The 21,580-nt window shown below is 36.3% G+C and overlaps 1 protein-coding gene across 1 annotated transcript in view; it reads left to right on the forward strand.

The window, feature by feature from the left end:
- Window positions 1-4,071: 4,071 nt before the first annotated feature.
- Window positions 4,072-21,580, forward strand: part of Cwo (uncharacterized) — a 34,104-nt gene continuing 16,595 nt past the window's right edge. The window contains exons 1-2 of the mRNA XM_072904867.1: window positions 4,072-5,768; window positions 20,287-20,416. Of these exons, the coding sequence (XP_072760968.1) occupies window positions 5,704-5,768; window positions 20,287-20,416 (195 nt within the window). The 5' untranslated portion in view covers window positions 4,072-5,703. The remainder of the gene's footprint in view (window positions 5,769-20,286; window positions 20,417-21,580) is intronic.

Here is a 21,580-nt window from a genome sequence, read left to right on the forward strand (position 1 = left end):
AATAAAATGTGCTATTTAAACGTTGTCGTCGTCTCGAGCTACGTGACTTTTTAGCTTGAAAGGAATACATGCGGCAATAAATATCGACGTGCCTTTAAATCGCAACATCGCCCCTGGCGATTCTTTCGAATCGATGTCGACGTTAAAACGACACTTAAATCGACAACGTTAAATTAATAATTGAACGAACAAATTCTGAGATTGTTGAAAAAAGTACACATAATTAGTAATAATTAGTAATAAAATTTTATTAAAAGGATGAATCTTAATTTTATACACAATCTTTCGTACAAAAATTACTTTAAACTTCTCATTTTTGTTTCATGTGGATTCAAATGGATTCGAAGAATATGCGGAGGCAGATAAATATACATATATTATATCTATTGGACATTGGGGAGGCCAAGCCTTCGTCGATTGTCGCACCTTGTAAAACCGCCCCTCCGTTCGTCCATTCGTTCGCTTGTCCTTGGTAAATTAGAACATTCGTTCGCGCTCGGCGTGTATAATTATAGAGTTCGCTCGTCACAACAACGTTTCCTTCTCGTTCTGGTATTTCGATTTCCGTTCGAAAAAATAACGCCAGTCGACGTAGGTGCTTGCCTGCCCGAAATGCAATTGCTTTTCAACTTGAATTAAAATTTAAAGTCTCACGAAAGCACGTTTCTTCGTCCACCTCCTTCATCAGCTGCGGGATATGCGACGTAAGCACCGACCCTTTTTTCACTCCATTTGAATTTCTCACACCAGAAATAGTAGCCGGTGTGGGCGTGACGTGCACGTGCTGGGTGCAAACTTAGAGCGTACCGTCATATTTATATCCGTGCGAATCAATCGTTCTTTCAGAGAAAACGTCGCGTTACGTTATATGTAAAAATGCCTGACAGACGTCAGATCTCTTGCCTTCCTGAAAAATAGTAGATTCTCATTTATCTTCTGTTAAGTGAAATAATTTTTTTTTTTTTTTTAGCATCATCAATCTGTCTAGAATTTTAGATCGAAATTAGTATTAATATTATAAATACATGTTAAGAAAACCAAATAAGAACGCGGAATATAAATGTGAAATTTAAATAACGTATGTAAAATGAAAAAGAAAAAGATAAAAAGGCCTATAAATGTAAATATAAAAAATATGCAAACAAACAACATAAGTCGTAGGATTATCAGCGTTAATCAAAATTTACATATGAGCAAAACAAACTTTAGAATATTCTAGATCGTTATTGTTAACAAGATATATAAATTATTTATTTTTATGTTAAATATATTTTTTAAACTCATTTTGTGTGCTAGAAGACAAAGAATTCGACCGAAGATATATCAAGGGTCGAGAGCTTGTCACAAAGTGCAGTCTTGACACTGGAACCTGGAAGCCAAAAGAAAATACTATCTCGAAATTGAATGGAAAAATGCAATTTTGAAAACGTCAAAGAAAGTGGAAGGACAAAAAAAAGAGGGAGAAGAAGGAGAGCGATGCGAATTCGGGGCATAATCGACTCACGCGGCAGGCACCTGCATATATCCAATGGATATGGCGTTCGAAAGGAATAGCCACGACGACGACGACGACGAGAAAGGAGAACCAACGGCCGGCTGGGAAGTCGGCGGTGAAGAGAGGCCATAGGGAGGGGATGCAGCAGAGCGAGCGCGTGACGGGACACGTGACCGAGAGCACACGGTGCTCGCGTGACCGGCCTCGTGACGTCACGCGCACGTGTCGCATAGCGTGGTAACCGCCACAGGCACCCCCACTCTCGACGAGCGCGGCTCACCTTCCTTACGTCCGTCTCTTCGCTTTCCGCCGTTCCTGTTGCCTCGTGTATGTATGTATGTACCTTATGGTCAGTAGCGTCTCAAGTTCCCTACTTCGCCCGCTCGACGTACGCGCAGACTTTCACCTGGAAAGCTGATATTTTTCTTTTCCTTTCGTTACCTCTTTTTTTTTTTTTTTTTTTTCCCTTTTTGCACGGAGCTGCACCTTACGTTGCATTTGCATCATCGCTTAGTGTTACGTGGCGACGACTCTCGCAGAGAGTTGAGGCTCGACAGGCACGATTTGAAAGCTACTTAGACACTACTTGGAACTGACATAACGTGTATTTGTTTTATTTATATCCGTCGGTGTGTAATTTCCTTTCTATGAACTTATTTCAATATTTTTTTTAATAGAATTGTCGGCCGTACGCACTCTTTGACTGACAATTAATTGTTCTTTATTATATAATGATAATAATAATAATATAATGTATAATATAATTATTATTCTTTGTTGATATATGATTTAATTATGAATCTATCAATTGCGTTGTATTTTTTGATTTGTTAAATTCTTATTTACAATTGGTTTCTTTAAAAAATATATACCTATATTAAAATTATATTTTTTTAAATATATACGATAGCAATGAATATGCGTTCTAGTGGCCAAAATTCATCATTGAGTGCAAGGTCGATACCTGAGAATCGATTTCAATATTACTGATGTTACGAAAGAATGAGAGTTACATTGTACGATATAATATCACGCGATACAAGACACAGTTTTAAGTGTGACATCAACGTTATATCACATTTCTTTTTAAGTGCAATAATTTGTTCGTGAAGAAAGAATCTTGATTTGTTAAATTTTCAATAATCTGTTCGACAATTAAAGAATTAAATGAGAGCATTACGTACAATTACGGAAAATTCATCGACAATACACGAATAATATTTTATTTTAATATCAAACGCGAAATTATACATATAATCTACTATGTGATTATTTGCGTGAGTCAAAAGGTTAATAATATCTTTTTTTATTATTGTGATAAAATCTTTTTACAAGTATCCAGGTACAGTAAAACTTGCGAACAATCATTAATCTTGATAGAAGCACACCTACCGTGTTCTCTCTCTTTGATGTACTTGAAAGATGTACTTGAAAGATAAATTCAACGCGATTTTCGAGTTTAATAATTCCGAGATATACGATACTTCGGCATTATAAGCATCGAGAGCAGCATTGAGAATGTACTTAAAGAACTAAAAGTTGTATTTTATGAAACCAACTCAATCAGAAAAGAAAAAAAAAAAAACATTTTGATTTTATTTTAATGTAAAACTTTTTATGAGAATGGAATATTTTAAACTTTGACAAACATCGTTATGAATTGTAATTGTATCATTTTATATCATTACATACTTTGGCTTTGACTCATCCTAAATTAGGAAAATATCTCACAATCAGTATTAACACGCTTTTTAATCTTTGCAATTAAGTTGCGCTCGTTTTCCGGCATTTCCCATTTATTTTTATGATTCATCAATCAATCAATGATGATTGATATCAGCGCGTATAATCTTTGGAATTCGCGCCTTGCAAATAAATTCGTGTGTTATCGCACGAAAGATTTTTTTCTCTCAGCGAGAGACTATATATCGTGAGAACGATGCGATGCAGCATTTCTCAAGCCGTGTTTGTTTCCGTTTTGACGGTTGTACACGCGCGTGCATCGCTAAAACTGTTTTCAGATGACTTGTCATATCGTTCCGCGTACGTTTATCAACACGTGATGTCAAGAACGGTCTTATCGCGGCCCCACGAACGCGCCGTCATCGTGGATTCACGTTGACGCACGTTCCAATCTTGTGATCCAGGTTTGTGGCTCGTAAAATTTTTTCCGCTCTAGAATTTGTATGAGTTCCGTTTAAAACTTTATCCGACTAATATATTAATTTCCCTTGAGAAAAGTTGGCGAAAAGTCGGTTCCGTGAAAATATAAAGTTTGCTAATTATAAATTAAGAGAGAAGAATAATTTTACTAATACACAACTCTCTGCAAAGAAGCGAAAAAAATTTTGTACCAACATCCGTCTGTAAAAGAGTAAATTTCGTCAATGGTAAAATTCTATGCTTTTCCAATATTAATCGATATCTGCGAGTACTCTCTTCTTTCCAAATTTAGAGAAAGATCAATGTGCCGAGAAATCGAAGCCACATCTCTCGATCCGAGAGGAGACGCAAAATGTTTCGATATATATGATTATATATGTGTCAAACAATTGAACAGGTGATTTTGACAGTTGAGATCTCACGTGTCATGATACACTTTCGTATATTATACTGCTTTTTCCCAGAATCGCGCGTGGTTGCACCTCCCAGTGGCGACCATCATAGCCGCACCTGAGGCAGCTTCGGATTCATCCCCACCATCGCTGCAGTGGATCACTGTAACACCGCTCAGGAACCACTGTACCATCGGACAGGACCGAGCGCGCGCGCGCGCGATACACGTAACCTGCCGAGGTGACGACGACACGCGTTGTGTGTGCTGGCTGCGAATTATCGGAATCATTCGTTTCGCATAGACGAATCTAACAATAAGTATCCAATGATTTGATCGGTCGATTGTTCTTTTATCCAAATGGAATAATTTGTTGAATACATCTTCTTCATCTGCTAAAGGGTATTATTTTGGAAACCTCGGGCAAACATTTGAGGCGGACGTCGACGAACCTGATGAAATTTCGCGATCGTGAACGCGAGTCAACGGCCTTATCAGCTGTGCATCATCGGCCACGTTCGATCGAATTTTACCGTCCCTCCTGATCGTACAATTTTTCCGAGAAAAAAAAGTGTCTTTCGTAATATCCCTGAGTGACTTGAGAATCGAGGAAAACCGGTATCGAAAGATTGAAGGAGAAGAAGAAGCAGCGAGTAAATAAGTTAAATTCTTAAGCAAATTCCAAGAAAAAAAAAAATTGAAGAAAACCTTGAATGTGAAGCTGCACGAATCAGTCATCGGAAAAGAAAAAAGACAAGAGGAAAAAAAATCGAAAGGGACACACGAACGATATAATTTCGCGATACATCAACGTTGCAGAAAGACGACACGCTCGAAGGGAATCTTGAATCCGATCGGTAAACGAGGCGCAAATCAGTGAACGGCCGTGCGGCTCGTGCACGCGCGTCTCGTGCTGCAGCGTGCGAAGGAAGGAGAGAGAGGGGGAGAGAAACAGAGAGAGAGAGAGAAAGAGAGCGCGCGCGAGAAGGTGGGAGGCGGGAGAAAGAGGGCGCCAGCACGGGATACGCGCGCCCGCGAGAGACCGGACTCGCGGAGTGTCGTGGGCGAATTCCGCCGTCGTTCGCCGCCGGCCGTCTCTCGCCGCCGCGAACGTGTCTGTCAGTGAGCCCGTGGACACGAAACTAACCTAATCTCGCGCCGCATCATCCGCCGTGTCGTGCCGTGCCGTGTCGTGTCGTGTCGTGTCGTGCTCTGTGTGCGTGCGTGCGTGCGTGCGTACGTTACGTACGTTACGTACGTAATTTGATTCGTTCTTCCTACGCGTGTCCTTGCGTTTCGTCATCGTCGGCGCCGATCGATCGGTCCAGTTTCAATTCCGACGATCTCGTCGGGCGGGCGCGATTCAAACTTTTTTTTTTTTTTTTTTTTTTATTTATTTTTTTCCCTTGTTTCGGTCGCCGGACGAGTGATTACGAGCTGAAGAAATCGCCAGCTTTTTCGCGTACACGCCCGTTCAGCTGGTCACGTCACGTGACGCGCGCGCGTGAGATTGTCGTCGGGCCGATTCTTCAACGGCGGACACAATAACGTCACGTTAACGGACGTTGGTGCGACGAAGAAGGAGAGGAGATCAGCAGGGCGGAAGTGATCATCGTTAGATTCCAGCGGTACTACCGTCGTTCTATGCGGCAAAATGATGGAGACACAGAATTACTGGGAGGAGAACTCGGCGCATTCGATGCAGGTGAAATACGAAAGGTAAGTGCGTGTGGTGTGTTTATAAAATAATTGCATTTATAAAAGCCAAGGATTGATTGCACATCTACAGTTGGAATGAAACTCTGACTTTTATAGCAATCTATTATTTTTCGAGATATAATATTTTTGATTATATCTTGAGATTGTATCTACAAGATGAGCAAATTTATTATTGTAAAGACACGCGCTTTAAATGACATTGATGTAAATCAATCCTAATTTTAATAAACATGTATCAATGAAATGAGATTCTAAAATTTCTGAAATTTGATTGATAAGGATAATTGCAAAATGGAAGATAATAATGATAATTAAAGGAAATAATAATAATTCATGAAAGTGCAAGTCCATACAATTGTTTGAGTTTCAATTAAATTAATAAAAATTAAAATAAAAATGCATATGCTTTGAAATTTTGTCATTAATGCAAATCAATTCTAATTATAATAAGCACATATTAATGAGAGTTTAAAGCTTCTGCAATTGATTAATAAGGATAATTGCAAAATGGAAAATAATAATTCATGCAAGTGTAACTCCACACATTTGTTTGAGTTTCAATTAGATTATATTATATAATATAAAATTTAAAATAAAAATACATACATATATATATATATATATATATATATATATATATATATTTTGAAGATTAAATAAAACGATATAAATATATACAATCCAGAGCGATCGTGAACGTGATAAATGCGAATAAATATATCTGTGCCGACGAAATAAATATTAATAGCGTACAAAACATGCGAGATATAGTGAACTCATTTCTATCCTTTATTGCTATTTAAAAACATTGCATTTGTGCATGCACGTTGTTTACGAGGACGAATGTAACGGGCGGAAGGAGAGGGGGGGAGGGAGAGGATACACGTGTTTCTCTATGAGCGAATGTTTTCGCATATAAACGATCGTGTTATGGGTCGGAACGTGTTTTGCCGAGATCGCTAGCGTCATTCGTCACGTGTACAGAAATCAGCAAGAGAGTATGAGGTACAAAGTCATTTACATCTTTTACCACATCAGTGTCCCGTGTACACGTGCGCGCAAAAGATAGTGTCTTATTTCACTTGGTGAAAAATTTACGTACATATTATTATCCATGTAAATGAATGAGCATGATGGACGATTTCGCAAAGCTATTAAAATGAAGTTTGTTCTTTAGAAATTACCAAAAAGTTAACACGTGCTAACACGATGTGACGTAATAACGGAATGAAGAAAAACAATGTTAAGCGTGTCGATCGTTTTTGCATCAAATCAGCGACACGTAATAAATAGAAGTTCTTGGAACTTTCTCGTCTCTGCAGTTCGCGAACCCGCTAATTAGCTTCACCTGTTGTTTTTCTTCCGAAGCGAATCAGAGATTGTAACGCGTAATAATAATCGAAGATTGTGTTGCGAAGTGGCTTCGAAAGATTAAAGATCGAGACGCACTTCTACCTGCTCTTGATACATACAAGTCGAGTTTTGCGTAAAAAAATGTTTATGCATGTCGTACTTGATACGCATTCATAAATATTCCCGTTGCATAACGTCATTGTGAACTATTGAAATACGCGACGCTTCTAGTTCACATTTTACAGCTCCATTCATTTAAACTTTTTTTTTTCAATTGCCTATCGATTCATTTTTATGTACATAAAAAAAAATTTAATTTTTTTAAAAATTTTATCACAAGGGGCATCTCAAATGTCATCTGACATTCAGAGTATAAATTCTTTCATGAATATAATTTTAAAATCTAAACATCTTTTAAAGAAAAGATATAGATGTATTATGCTTCCGGCAATGGTAGCCTTGAGATAACAAAGAACTCTCGCATACATTATTACAATTACATCATATCCATTCTGAGGGTATCGTGTTCAGAGATTTCGTTAGATAAATGAAAGTATTGGCAGCTAGTCGGCTTCATTCATGATTTCGCGCAGTTTTGAGATCCATAATATCTAGACTTTATCAGCAAACTAGCACATCTCATGGATATGCGGAAAGCTACAGTATTCTCGTTATCGTAAATACACAGGTACTTGGACAGATATTCCCCTTCTCTCTCTTCTTTTAACGCGCGATTATTATTTTTTCCTCTCTCTATTTATATATTCTCTTGATAATTAGACTTGTATAGATATGTTTTGTTTGTATTCCCTTGAAAGAACATCGAAAGATTCATGGCCGTACAAGATAAGATACAGAATTGTATCGGCGGCTGTCGATTAAATATACATATATATGTTATAAACTCGGTCGGTGTACGTGTCATCAAAAAGAGAAATTGTCCCATTGATATTGTGTAATTCGATATTGAAACGTGTGTCTCATTCCAATTTAAAATCATAATCGCTCTTATCGAAAATAATGATGAATTAAAATTATCACCTTTGTGATAATCGCTATTCAAGTTATATTTACTTTACATGGTAGTATAATTTATTTTATCAAATATTCTTTATTTATAATTTCTAGTCGTTTATAATATATAACGTAGAAATAATTTAAGAGAATAATTTTTTTAGCGTATATCTATGGTGGTTGGAATATTCTGTATGTCGACTGACAATGAGATAAGTTGATCGATTTCTATCAGCAGTTCTATAAAACGCTATTTTTTGCATTCTTGGTGTAGGTGCCGGCCATTGACACTACCAATCGATCTGTAGGGATTTATTTACGCGTCCCTCGCGTAAGACAGGCATTTGTATGAATGCACGTTTGAACACCTGCATTAGTGCATGCATTAGTGCATATACTTGTGGGAATACTGTAGGGTACTGTGCGAGGCTATTAGAAAGCACATTAACTAGAACGTTATTTATTACAAAGACATATAATAATAATAATTTTTGCGAGTTGTAATAATTTATAAAAATGGAAGGTCATGTAAAGAATTTAAAAAAAAGGAAGATAAAAAATTTCTTATTAATTTTGAATACTTTTCTTTATTTTAATGGAAATTTTCACTTTGAGACTTGATTGTGATAAACTATAGAAAAAAGTGTATTTAACATCGTAATTTTCTTCATATATAGAGCTTTATTTTCTATTGTTATTACTTTTTATTTTGACACGGTTCTTCAATTTTATTTTTCTTGTCTAATCGCGATCTCGATATCGACCACGTCGCGGCCGAACAATACCTGTCATTTATTACGAAGACATATTAATAATTTTTGCAAGTTTTAATTTATGAAAATGAAAGGTCGTGTAGAAAGAATAAAAAAGAAGGATAAAAAAATTTCTTATTAACTTTGGAAAAAATATACTTGATTTTTTTAAAATTTTTAATAGATTTTTTATTTTAAAAATTAATTATGACAAACTGTAAAGAAAAGTGCGATATTTAATAGCGCAATTTTCTTCATATATTCATATTTATTTTCCATTATTATTATTTTTTATTTTGACACGGCATTTTGTCAATTTCATTTTTCTTGTCTGATCCCGATATCGACGTCGCGGTTGAACAATGCTTACATGCGAAATGGTATGTACGTCGCGACGTACCAAGACTATGGCTATGACGCAAGTGGGACGAGTGCCTGCGTCATGGAAAGCAACTGCGATCTGAACGGGATCACGATGCGATTAAAAGACCGGTCGGATGTTAGGTATTTCGGCATCGTTATCTGTATGCATCACGATACTGTCAACAAAAATATATGTATTACATTTCTTCGACATCAGCGAATTTTCACGCAAACACGCGCAATTGCGTCGAAACATTTTTCATTTTTGAGGAAAAATTATAAAACTTGTAAATATAACGATATAATCCATTATATATGTATGTCCCTGAATTATATAATTTTTTCAATGCGTTTTTAATAACATAATAGTATATGTCATTACTCTAACAAACCAATTAGCATTCCTCTTGATATTTTTTTGTAAAAATACAAAGTATATTTGGGAGGAAAATAACTTTTTTTAGTTAGGGTGACTCGTAAAATTCAACAGAATTGTGAAATTTTAACACCAAATTGTGAAATGTTAACAAAAAATAACGAAATGCTTATTGCATTTTGTTATATATAATTTTTCTTGTTTTCGCATTTCTTGTGTCTATTTATCGAGAATCCTGATGACTCGATAAACTAGCAAACAAACCATCGGAAGAATGAATCGAAATAAATTAATGACACTTGTGGGAGCTCAAGGGGATATAATAACGTAACGTTTCGCGCACGATGCTGTGCCGTGCGTTTCAATTATGCATATTCAAGAAGCGTGCATAATTAGAGGCGCGCGCGCGCGTACATGTATATGTACATATATATGTTCATGTAACTCCACGTGCACGACGAAGGTAAATCTCTTACAGTACCTCTGTTAAGGATGCCTATTCCAAACACATTTTCCGTTCGAGTGCTGCAAATTGCGATAATTACCGGCGTGTTACACCGGAATTGCGCGCCGACTTTTTGCTTAGAATGTAAATTCCGTTTCTTGTAACAGTATTGTATTTCGCGTTTGACGCAGATGTATCTTAGATGTATAACACGCGCATCTTTTTAGCATTAAACGTGCTCGTAATATTCACAATTGTAATTGGATTAAAATCAAACTAGTCGCAACGATTCAATATTACAGTGAGAAAATGGATATGTTAAAATTAAAATAATAGTAAAATTAAAAAAAATCGGATCAATAAATTAATAATTAATAAGTAATACTTAAAATTATTTTGTTAATTTTTAATAATTGTTTTATATCTTTTAGAGATGAATTAAAGCATTCAGAAGGATATTGGTATCAACAAAATTATTTTTTAAATAGTCATCTAATCTGGATGATACACAGAATTGCTTAAAAATGAAAGTCTTCTCTTCAAGCGCTCTTGCTGCTTTAAATATACTTTATACACGTCTTTTTATATTTACAATCGAGAAAAGCATGTCTCATGCAAAAATTATCTATATCTGGTAAATTATTATCGGCAAGTTATACGAAAGTAGTCTGCGTTATCATGATCGACTCTTATCAGCGTAACATACGGGACTTCAAATTAAACATAAGTACGAGTGTGTGCGTGTCAACGGAGCGCGCGGAAATTTATATATATAAAGTATCGAGATTGATAGATTTTTGCATATGTAAACTGTGTAAAGTGTACACACGTGCACCCGCGATGTATGTATAATTATGCGAAGCTTCTTTCCAAAATAGAAGTCCCCGGCGATGACATCAAATGGAATTCGATAGCACTAATAATTCCGATGGCCGTGATATTTATACATATCCCGCCTGTCGGCCGCTTGTCATTGACTATTTATTATTGTGACCATGGGCCGCACTTTTTTCTTTCGCGCGCCATGAGATGCAAATTTGCGTTTAGATTGACTTTTGGCACGTCGAGGTTAATCGGCGCCGAATCAATTTCCTGTTTATGCCGCGGAAACTAAAAAATTTGTACATGCGCGCATCTTTTTGACACGACACGACACGACACGACGAACCCCACTTGTCGTCGGTCGTTGATTTGGAGAGGTCCTTTCAAGTATCTCACGTACAATGTGTGGAAAATTTCGACGATAAAGCCGTATCGCGATAAGACGAGACAAAGTATTAACGTGTACGAAATGAGAACACATCGTCTGTTGTATCGTATGATTGCTGCGTTTAGTAGCAATGTGACGCAAATCAGAAACAGACAAAGGGAATATAATAACCATAATGATTAGACGAGTGTGATTTATCCTCCATTATGTTAAACGTTAATTTGAAATAATTTAATAATTGTTTATATTATATTTTTCTCAATTTAAGTCTTAATCCGTAATCACTTGTAAAGTATTATTAACGAACATTTAAAACAGCTGTTATTGTTGATAATTTGCTCTTCTACTTTTCATTAAAAGAAACAAATGATAAATGATGTATGATATATTATTATATAAGTTGTGATATTTTCAGTGATAAAATTTAGTAATTATCAATTTTAAGTATTTTTACGAAAACTCTATATGCGATAGTCTCTCTTATTCTTTTATCTCTTCTATATCTTCTATCTCAATAATTTTGTAATACAGAAAATATTGACTCAGCTGTTCTTATCTCGTGATATAATTTTAATTAACATTTGCATCTCTCTCTCTCTCTTTTTTTTTTTTTTTTTCAAAAAATGTATTAATTCATAGTCTCTCGTGTTGTTGTTAGAGGTCGATAATCCTATCGCTAAAGAGAGGTTCAATGTTGTTCGGGAAAAAGTGAGAGTCACCTTGGCGCTTCTCGCCGTCCTCGTTGCAAGGTGTGTGCATAAATATGCATATGTATGCGCTGCACAAGCGTTAAATACACGTGCAAGTGATCGTGGAAAATAGTACAGCGATCTTATTACCGTAGAGGCAGATGATTCATTGCGGAAAAAAATCCTCTGAATCGTCATCTTTCATCCGCGTGATTATTCTCTCTTTGCCGCGATCGCACATTCATTATTCAAACACTCGCGGTGTTGTCAGTTTTTGACAAGATGTAGAAACTGCGAGAAACTTATCTCTCGCTGCTTCTGTAAACAAACTATATTCCGAGATTGAATGAAAGATTTAATTTTCTTTTAATAAAATGTTCATCAAATGTGGTAGATGTAATTTTAATTAAGGCAGTCGCCTTTCAATTTTTTGGCAAAACAACGAAATCAAGACTCATTTCGGAGAGATTACAAAATCGGGGACATCGCCGTCGGATTTAATCATGTGTTGGCCGTACTATTTCTAGAATTATGAAATATATTGCGCCAGCCTGTGTCTTTCCTGTGGGATTGCTGAAATGAATTCACTTCGAATTCGCACTCTAATGCCAGAATTATATATCTAGACACTATTAAAAATCGAGCCAGAAAATGTTTGTAAATTTTTTGAAGTAGATTTACGAATCTCTTTATTTTTATAACACACAGGTTTACAATCTCTTCCTATACCCAAAAATATTTATCTAATTTCATATATCTCACTCCTTAAGAATTATTGAGACTCAATAGATTGGTTATTATAATATATATATATATATATATATATATATATATATATATATACATTTACATAATAATGATTAATCTATATAATGTAGTTTAATGTGCTATTAAATCGTACATATATCTAATATAATATATCGCGTCCTTGATGTTTTTCGACGATTTGTGGAGAGCGCACGATCACCGGCACGAAACGGCGAGGCTGAGCCAGTAGTCACGTTGCATGACACGCGCTCGGCGGGATGTAGGTTAGTATTTTTACGCGACGACCCGGTATATATACCCGTGTATGTCGAGAGCGCAGAATGATAATACGCGAGGCAAGAGAGAACGGCTGCGTTCGTTTCCTTTTTCCTCTTCATTCGATAGAATTCCTAATCTGTCTGTCATGTACAGAATGCATAAATTACATATAGGTCTATAGATAATACCCTCATTTTTTTTTTTTTTTTTACCATCTTTAATTAACTGCTATTGAACTGACGCTGAAAAAAATATTTTCTACCCTTGTAATCGTGCGTTTCTTTTCATACTTTGAAATATTAAGATTCTATCTAGCGATGAGAATGCATTTCTCAATATTTGGATTATAAATGAGGCGTGCACTAGCGTGTCACTTGTATATCCTTGACCTTTTGCAATGCTCATCGCGCGCTTGCGTCGTCGGTGTCATGGCAAGTAGATGCATGCGATTTCGCGAGGACTTTCGGCATGCGAGGTTTGCGTAACGCAAAAAAATTAATGCTCGACACATGCGAGAACACGAGCCGCGTTAATCGATGCCCGCTGTGAGCGAATAATTGCCTTTTCTCGGTTCTCGAAATACTTGTTTGTCGGTCTACACGCGGCCTGATGGACATAATAGATCCGCGTTTTGCAACCAGAAGAAAACGTGTGATAATTCGAAAGACACGTAATGAATTCCTCTTGTCAAGGAAGTCAAGGAAAGGATTGATTTTTCTTTAATGCGAAATGTTGATTTTTTTTTTCGACAACATTCAAGATTTTTAAATACATGATAAAATTTTATTTCTCTATTTTTTTTATCTAGACTTTGCAGAAAAACTTCCCGTGTTTTCATCTATAGTTACAGACATAATTTACAATTGAATTGAATCTCTTTTTCTCTGCAGTATAATAACATTTAGAACGAAAGATCGTTACTCGATAATACAGCACACTCGCAGTATCGGTTACCGATTAGCAACAGGTTGTGGGTTATCGCACCACCTGATCTACAAATGAATCAAATTGTCGTTAATTCACATAAAATATGAATCAGACTCGAACTACGGATAAAGGAAACTATGAATAAACACACATAAAACACGCATAAAACCTTCTTGCACCATTTGTTTTGCGAGAATCGCTTATATCGTGATCAATAACGTACACGACGTGTGTCGTTTCACTTCACTTTGACAGCCGACGAGAGTTGAAGCTGTCAAAATGGATCGCCGATGCCTGCAGGTACAATTTCGGGAATTATGTTAATTGAAGGGGCGATTTTCAAGGCGACGACCTTCGACGGTCGATCTGAGAATAACTTAACCGATCGTTCTATTTTACTCGAAAAGACTCGGGAAGAACGAGAGAGAGAGAGAGAGAGATAGATATATCAATGACGACGAGAGAAGATTATCGTGTGCATTGGCGCATCTGTTTCGCAGCTGTCAACCGCCAATTAAACATGGGGAACGGGGAGATGTCGTCTTACTGATTGCAAAACATGACGGAGCGAAAACTCCAGCGTTGTCGTCGTCGAGGGTCAACGAGGGTCCGTAAAACCCGCCGCGAAGTGCGACATATAAATCATCATCCGCGTGTCCTTGTATCATTGGGAAGATGAAGCGTTACATACATATCGAGCGGATCATCAATCGCTGCCTTCGCGCTGAAGTTTAGTCTGCCTGTTAAATATATACACAAGATATCTCGATGAAGACTAAACCGAGCCTTTATTATAGGTGATTGAGAGATTTTCGGAGAATTAAGTCTCAGAATATAGGATTTTTTTTTTTTTTTTTTTATTGTTTAGTAAATCCTCAATGGATTCCAAGAAAACCTTAATTTTATTAGCAAAGCCTTAATATATTAAAAATTTTTTTAATATACTTGACATTCTTCTATTAATTTTTAAGTTACGTTGAATGTAGAATTTATTTCGAATATTTTATTGTATTTAATTGTAATTAATTTTTGTAGTATTTTTTTTTTGTAGTACTTAATTGTAAGTAATATGACAAATGCGTCTTTTTACGCACGCACGTGCACATATCGTCATTTACAAATACATCACTGGCAACGTATCGATCGATCGGACTTTATGTAGCTCGCACGTATATGACGATACATACATATCTCCGATAAGGAGGCTGTCGTCGGCGACGCACGCGTTCGTCGCACGCATGATCATCGTGACGTGCGTGCCTGTACAAACCTTCTCGTTATTATTCACGTGTTGCGACGCTGGCGGCCATCTGCGCTGCCCAACATTACACGTACACCACGGTCCATCATTTCCTAGATGAGATAGCTTCGTCAAACATAATATAATCCGGAAAAAATAAAATTAATATCTCTTTTTTTTTTTAGATTTAATTTAGTAATAATTTTATAAATATTATTTTTTAATAAAAGAGAGAGTAAATAAATTTCTCGATTATATCACGAACATGCGACGTTGATTTTAACTCTCTTTCTGCTACGAAATAATGGAAAGTAAAAAAAGTAAGTACTTTTTCTTTAAAAAAAAAATATCTTTATCGATCATAAAAATTTAAAATTTTCAAAGTTTAGCACAATCTACTCCATATTAACGTAACCCGGATATAAACGCACAATTTAACGCCATGATAAACTGTTACATGTGAGCACAGAAAAGAATGTGTTAATTAAGATGATTAACGCGACAATAATAGCAGCGAGCGGCAATTAACCGGCAAGCAGCGTAACGAATAGATTCCTACGTTTTACTGTCCATCGACGTTTTGTTTATGCGTAGGTATGCGCGACGGATGGCATACCTACCTGCATACCTACGCACTCGCGGGCAACCATGTGAAAGTGAATGGTACCGCATTGATGCGTGTAGTTGTGGCGTGCGAAAAACGTCGTCGAAGGACGCGCGAGATCTCGGTCTTTGTGCGGGGACTTGTTCACCTCTTTAGGAATTTAGATCTGACAGATAATCTGTGTACATTTGCATGCTTTTAAGAAATTTCAAAATTTTCAGAGTTGAAACTTTTATGAACGCGACAAATTGTCCGCGTGCACTCTCGCATTTCTCAAAGTCAATGACATTAAACTTTGAAATCTTTTTAATTTGCAATCTGGATCCTTAATCGAAAAACACATAAAATTGTAAGAAGATATAAATGACTTTTATAATTCTTTCCTGTTTGATTTCAAGGAAAAGTGATTTTTTTATAACACTGCTATTGATGATTCAAATGTCAGATGAGTCAGTGAGTCAGGAACTCTTAGCCACTGGTATTTCGTATAATTGCCGGAAATTTTTGAGTAGCCAGAGTAGCGCGTGTAGCGCGAGATTGGGATTGCCAGTCAAGTGAATCGACTCACGCACGTGCGCCCGCGCAGCCGAACGTGAAAGTGAACGCGTGCACACGCGAGCGAGCGACGCGACGCATGGTAGGCAGTAAGGTCGATGAAGGACGCCTTGTGCGTGGATCTCGGACTTTGCTATGCGCGGATCTCACGCCTGACATGATCGAAATCACAGATAAAATTGATGGTAGCTTGAAGATCGATGGACCGTGTCGGTTACTTCGAAATTTCAACTCGTTTCTTTCTACTCCACAAAATTTGTTAGACTCTGAGAAAATAATATTTATTACACGGAGTGTCTAGAAAAAATCTGGAAAAAATATTTTGAAGATAGGTAATCAAGAGAAAATATAAAAGTTTTTCATGATAAATAATTTTATTTTTTTGACAGATCATCTTTAGGTGGAAAAATAAAATTTTGCAATTTAAAAAGTGTTTTCGAGATAAATAGATATAAAATTGTGCTTGATTGAAATATATGGGATACATACCAAAATGTTGACAGTTCAACTTTTTACTCGTAATGTCATCATCTTCTGATCTATATTTTTCACATGTAAAATGTTCCAGTTTACCTATGAAAAATACATTCGATATAAAAACTTAAAACTAATTTCGAGACAAGATAAGTGTGTCCATAAATAATATCTAATAACACTAGGGATAAACAAGAAAAAAATATGAATGGTCCTACTGACGGATATTAAAAGCTAATACTTTGCGGTTTATCGTTACAGCATCGTCAACATGATTAAAGATCGACAGGTTGCGGTTTCTCTCTCACAAAAAAACCACTGTATAAATTCCAGCTCAGAGAGAATATCCAGATATTAACGTTAGAAAAAAAGAATGTGTCGTCAATCGTACAACCGATTTGCTATTTTTTATTATTACAGAAATTATTAAAATTATTTCATGTAATGTGTATATATATATATATATATATATATATTATTAATAATTTTATGTATATTAAAATATATATAGTAATATAATATGTATAGATGTTTTCTATTTTACGTTGAAGAAAAATCAGTTTCTTTTTTCAATTTTATATACCTGACTGAAAAAGGCTTGAAAACTCGGAAATAGCCAAGCGGAATTCTTTAAGCGGTACTACGTGGGAGCAATATGCATAATCCTGGGCTGGAAGGGCTTCGGGGAAGGGCATCCCGGATCGAAGTGATCTCCACGTGCATCGCAGTGTTGCGTCATCGTCGATGTCGTTTGTTGCGCGCACGATCAGAAAATTCCGGATATTCTCCGGGCGAGATGGGCGGCCTCGCGTGTAATTGTCGTCGTTATTAATGGAGTAACAGGGAGTCTCATTACGAAATTTCTCCCGGCGTTTTATCCTGTCACTGTGCGTAGGATGTACGCGTGTAGGCATGTCGTACTTGAGAGGACATTGACGATATATTGATGAAATAATGACACTTTCCCCCTCGAGGTTCCGATTTCTCAGAATTATTATTTTCATCACGGATGTTTTTCTTGATATATATCGTGCGAAGTTATTGATATATTTGTTAAGTTGACGATATTGATTACGTGTTATCAGAGATATTGTGACACATTCTATCGTGCTTCTTGAAAATTTGAATCATTATCACTATCAATATTATTAGAATTGATAATTACACTTTCATTTCTCTTGGAATTTCATATTTTTTTCATATTTATTTAAAAAATTAAAACACGTGTTAATTTTTTAATATTAATTTCATGTGGCAATTATTTTTTCTTATTATTAGAGGATCCTAACAATTTCCATGAAAGAGATTAATATTGAAATTTAAAAATTATATTAATATTTTAAAATTATTTTGATAACTTTCGGTAAGCAACGGTAAACATCGACATTCGTTTCAATATCGATGTCTCGATACAGTCTTTACAATCCTATTCGGAACACGCTGTTCGCTTATGCATGTGCGCGGATGCAGCGACGTTTCATTAGGATGCGTAATGCGCGCAGGTGCATACAGGTGTCGGGCGATGCGAGCGACGCGTGTGAAAGAGAACGGTGTGGTTGCACTGACGAGACAAGAGGTGGAGAGTGGGAAAGAGAGAGCGGGGGTCGCGATTCTAGTCACATGCCGGAAAATGTCAACCACGTGCAGGTACACGAGGCACTTGCTCGCCTATAATTCCACCCGTACGTAAGTAAGTGCACACCGTTCGTCGTCGTAAAAGAGCGCGATAAAAAAAAAAAAAAAAAAAAGAAAAGCTTCCAGCTGTGCGTTATGCAATTCACGTGGCGTACCGCGCGGAGAGAAAACTATAGTCCGCGTTTCTTTGTCTACTCTTTCTTTTTTCCTCGCGACTTCTCTTACCACATCTTATGCGCTTTGTTTTATTTTGTGTTCCGAATTTTGGCGATCTTAAGCACTTTTATTTCGCATAATGTGTTCATAGAGATGTATAAATAATGCATTGAATTATTTTGCAAAATTTAATCCGGAATTTTTTTCTACGGTTGTTTTTTTATTTTTTTTTTCTGCCTTAAAAGTTTCACAAAAATTCCGATCTTCTTTGTGACGGACGACATTCTCGTGTCACGGGATACGATATCGGTTTCATCCTTGAACTTTCGTTCACGCGAGCGCGAGTGATTGCGCTCGATAAATACAATAATAGTGAGCCCGTTATTGTTGTAAAATCGTCGAGAGAATCTTTCAAGATAATTAAGAAATGCGATAATCTAAAATAGTAAGGTTGGCAATAGGAAGATTTACATTGTTATTGATTTATGCTTTTGCTTTTTTTTATTAATTTTTCAATGTTGTTTACACTTCAACATAAAATATAATTTATCTAAAATTGAAAAATAAAAATTTTGATCTTTAATCATAAAAATAAGTTACTTTTAAAAATATTTATTGTCTTTAAAAAATTTTAGCCTGATTTGATTAGCTTGTAATTTAATCGCATTAAACATTCATGGAGGAGTTATATTAGTACTTGAAGCTATAAGTCAGGGGATATAAAAGATGATGACGTTTTTACATCTCCTTTCAATCAAATTAATTAATAAGACTTTGCTTAATGCTTGCTTATTTAATTTGATGCTAAAAATATATAAGTTTGATCCGTATCTACAGGAAGAATCTTCACTTTAATATCATATGTAATTGGAACGCGATTCTCCACCGTGTTGTGTCACGTGGCTCTACCAGCTCTCCTATGCATAAGTTATCAGCAACGAATGAGACCCGATTTCTGATGGCTTATTAGCGGATTAGCGATGCCGGCGACCTTCCGATTGCCTCGGCGAAGTTACGGCGTATTTGTGTCACTCACACAGCATGTGAGGAACGGTGCAACTCTTCTTAGCTCGTTAAAAATTCACGTCGAACACCGGCGATCCCTTGTCGACTAGCCGTCGTAGTGCACGACGACGTTGAGAAAAACGGTGTCGCCTGCAAGTTTCATGAGCAACGATATTGCCGGGCTTATCAATAATGCGCCGGAGCTTCGTGCTTCCTCCTGTGCACTTTATTTGCAACGGAAAATCTATAACGGGGCAAGGGACGTGCACAGGGTTATTGACTGAAACATATTCGTGTCGAGCCGTTACATAAGCTTCGTGCGACGCTAGATGCATTTAACCTCTTGATAACGTCACGATGTATACGAGCTTCTAAATTTTCCCTTTCAAACATTAATCGTCTTCTTTCTTACGTAAGAAACGACGTAAAAAAACGGAAGGATTTTAATTCCGTTTAATATTTGGTCAGTGTATTCTAATTTTACAAGATTAATTAGAATAATTATACTCTCATCGGATGAAAAAGAAAAAAAAAGAGGCATTCAAAATATTTTATACACGTGTATATGTATATTAATTTTTGTTTTCATAGCTCAAATCTAAAGACGAAGGACACATCAAGTTCCTATTTTTAAACAGCGACCAACGTTTTTGGGTCAATACATGAATAATTAATCATGTTTTTTTTCTTTCAGTTTGGATGGTAGCTCCTGCAAGGACGAGATTTACGGCATGGGCATAGGAACTGGATACTGCGAGGGCAACCTGAACTTCGCCACGGCCTCGGAGGATGACGAGGTTTATACGAAGAAGAAGGTCTCCAGGGTGAGTCATGAGCTCATTTGTACACGATCGGTTCCATAATAAGCACTTTGCCAATCGGCGAAATATTAAGTAACGCTCGGTGACGTTACTTTGTGTCCGTCGTCGGGTATCTGTATGTCGGCTCTTTTTTACTGCGTTTCACAACATTTGCTTAAATAAAAACGTACAAATGCCTTCGTTCCGAGAAAATTATTTGCGGAGATGCAACCTGAGTTGGCAGCAAATGTTGCGCACGAGTTTAAAAAAACTAATTGTAATTTTGATGTAATATCTGTTAATTTTTTCAAACTCTATATATTTAAATAAATGCAAAAAACTTGTAAATTGAAAAAATATATGCCACATTCTTCAATATTTAAAATTTTAATTTTAGTTTAAAAAACGATTTTATCTTCGCTTATTAATTTCCATACAAATTACTATAAATTATATAACAATATACAGCTTTCTCTTTGCAAATGGATTTTAGAATACGAATTTAATCTTTATTTTAAATTACGTTTCACTTGACCATTCCGATGATTCAGCCGGAAGATTTGCTTCCGAAATTGGAGTACGCGAGAAATCGCGGATTATTTAGGCCATCATGTCATGAAGAAAGCTTTTCCGTATCGAATCATCGATGATGCAACGATGTGTCGTGAGGTAGCCACGTCATGTCCCGATGATTGTGACACAGTGATCGTCTGAAATCGGACATCGCGGAGGTGTCGAGTATGCCAAATTCTTATCGAGGACTGTCGGTGATCCACATTCGATCCTCTACAACGTATCTAAATGTCAAAAAAATATATCTTTTTTTAAGCAGACGTCTATAATTATATGTATGAAAAAAGAAGCAATTAAATCTTTTGATAGTGCATATCGCACTGATATTGTACAATGCTAGGAATCTGTTGCATCGCATCAATGTTATCAACTATATTTACAACCCACGTTTTTCAAAATAGCGATAAACGTGACTAACACAAATAATGGCTGACACGACGCGACGCTTCTGTTTGTGACAAACGTTTCGAATATATATCTATATAGACCATTTTTTTTCATGCTGAATGATACTTCCGCCCCAGGTAACAACGACGACGATTATTATAGAGAATTTTTTTCGCGCGTGTAAAAAACTTGCTATTAATATAAATTTTATTTCTAGAATATTAGAAA

Source organism: Anoplolepis gracilipes, chromosome 13 (assembly GCF_047496725.1).
Source record: "Anoplolepis gracilipes chromosome 13, ASM4749672v1, whole genome shotgun sequence".
Taxonomy (NCBI): Eukaryota; Metazoa; Arthropoda; class Insecta; order Hymenoptera; family Formicidae; genus Anoplolepis; species Anoplolepis gracilipes.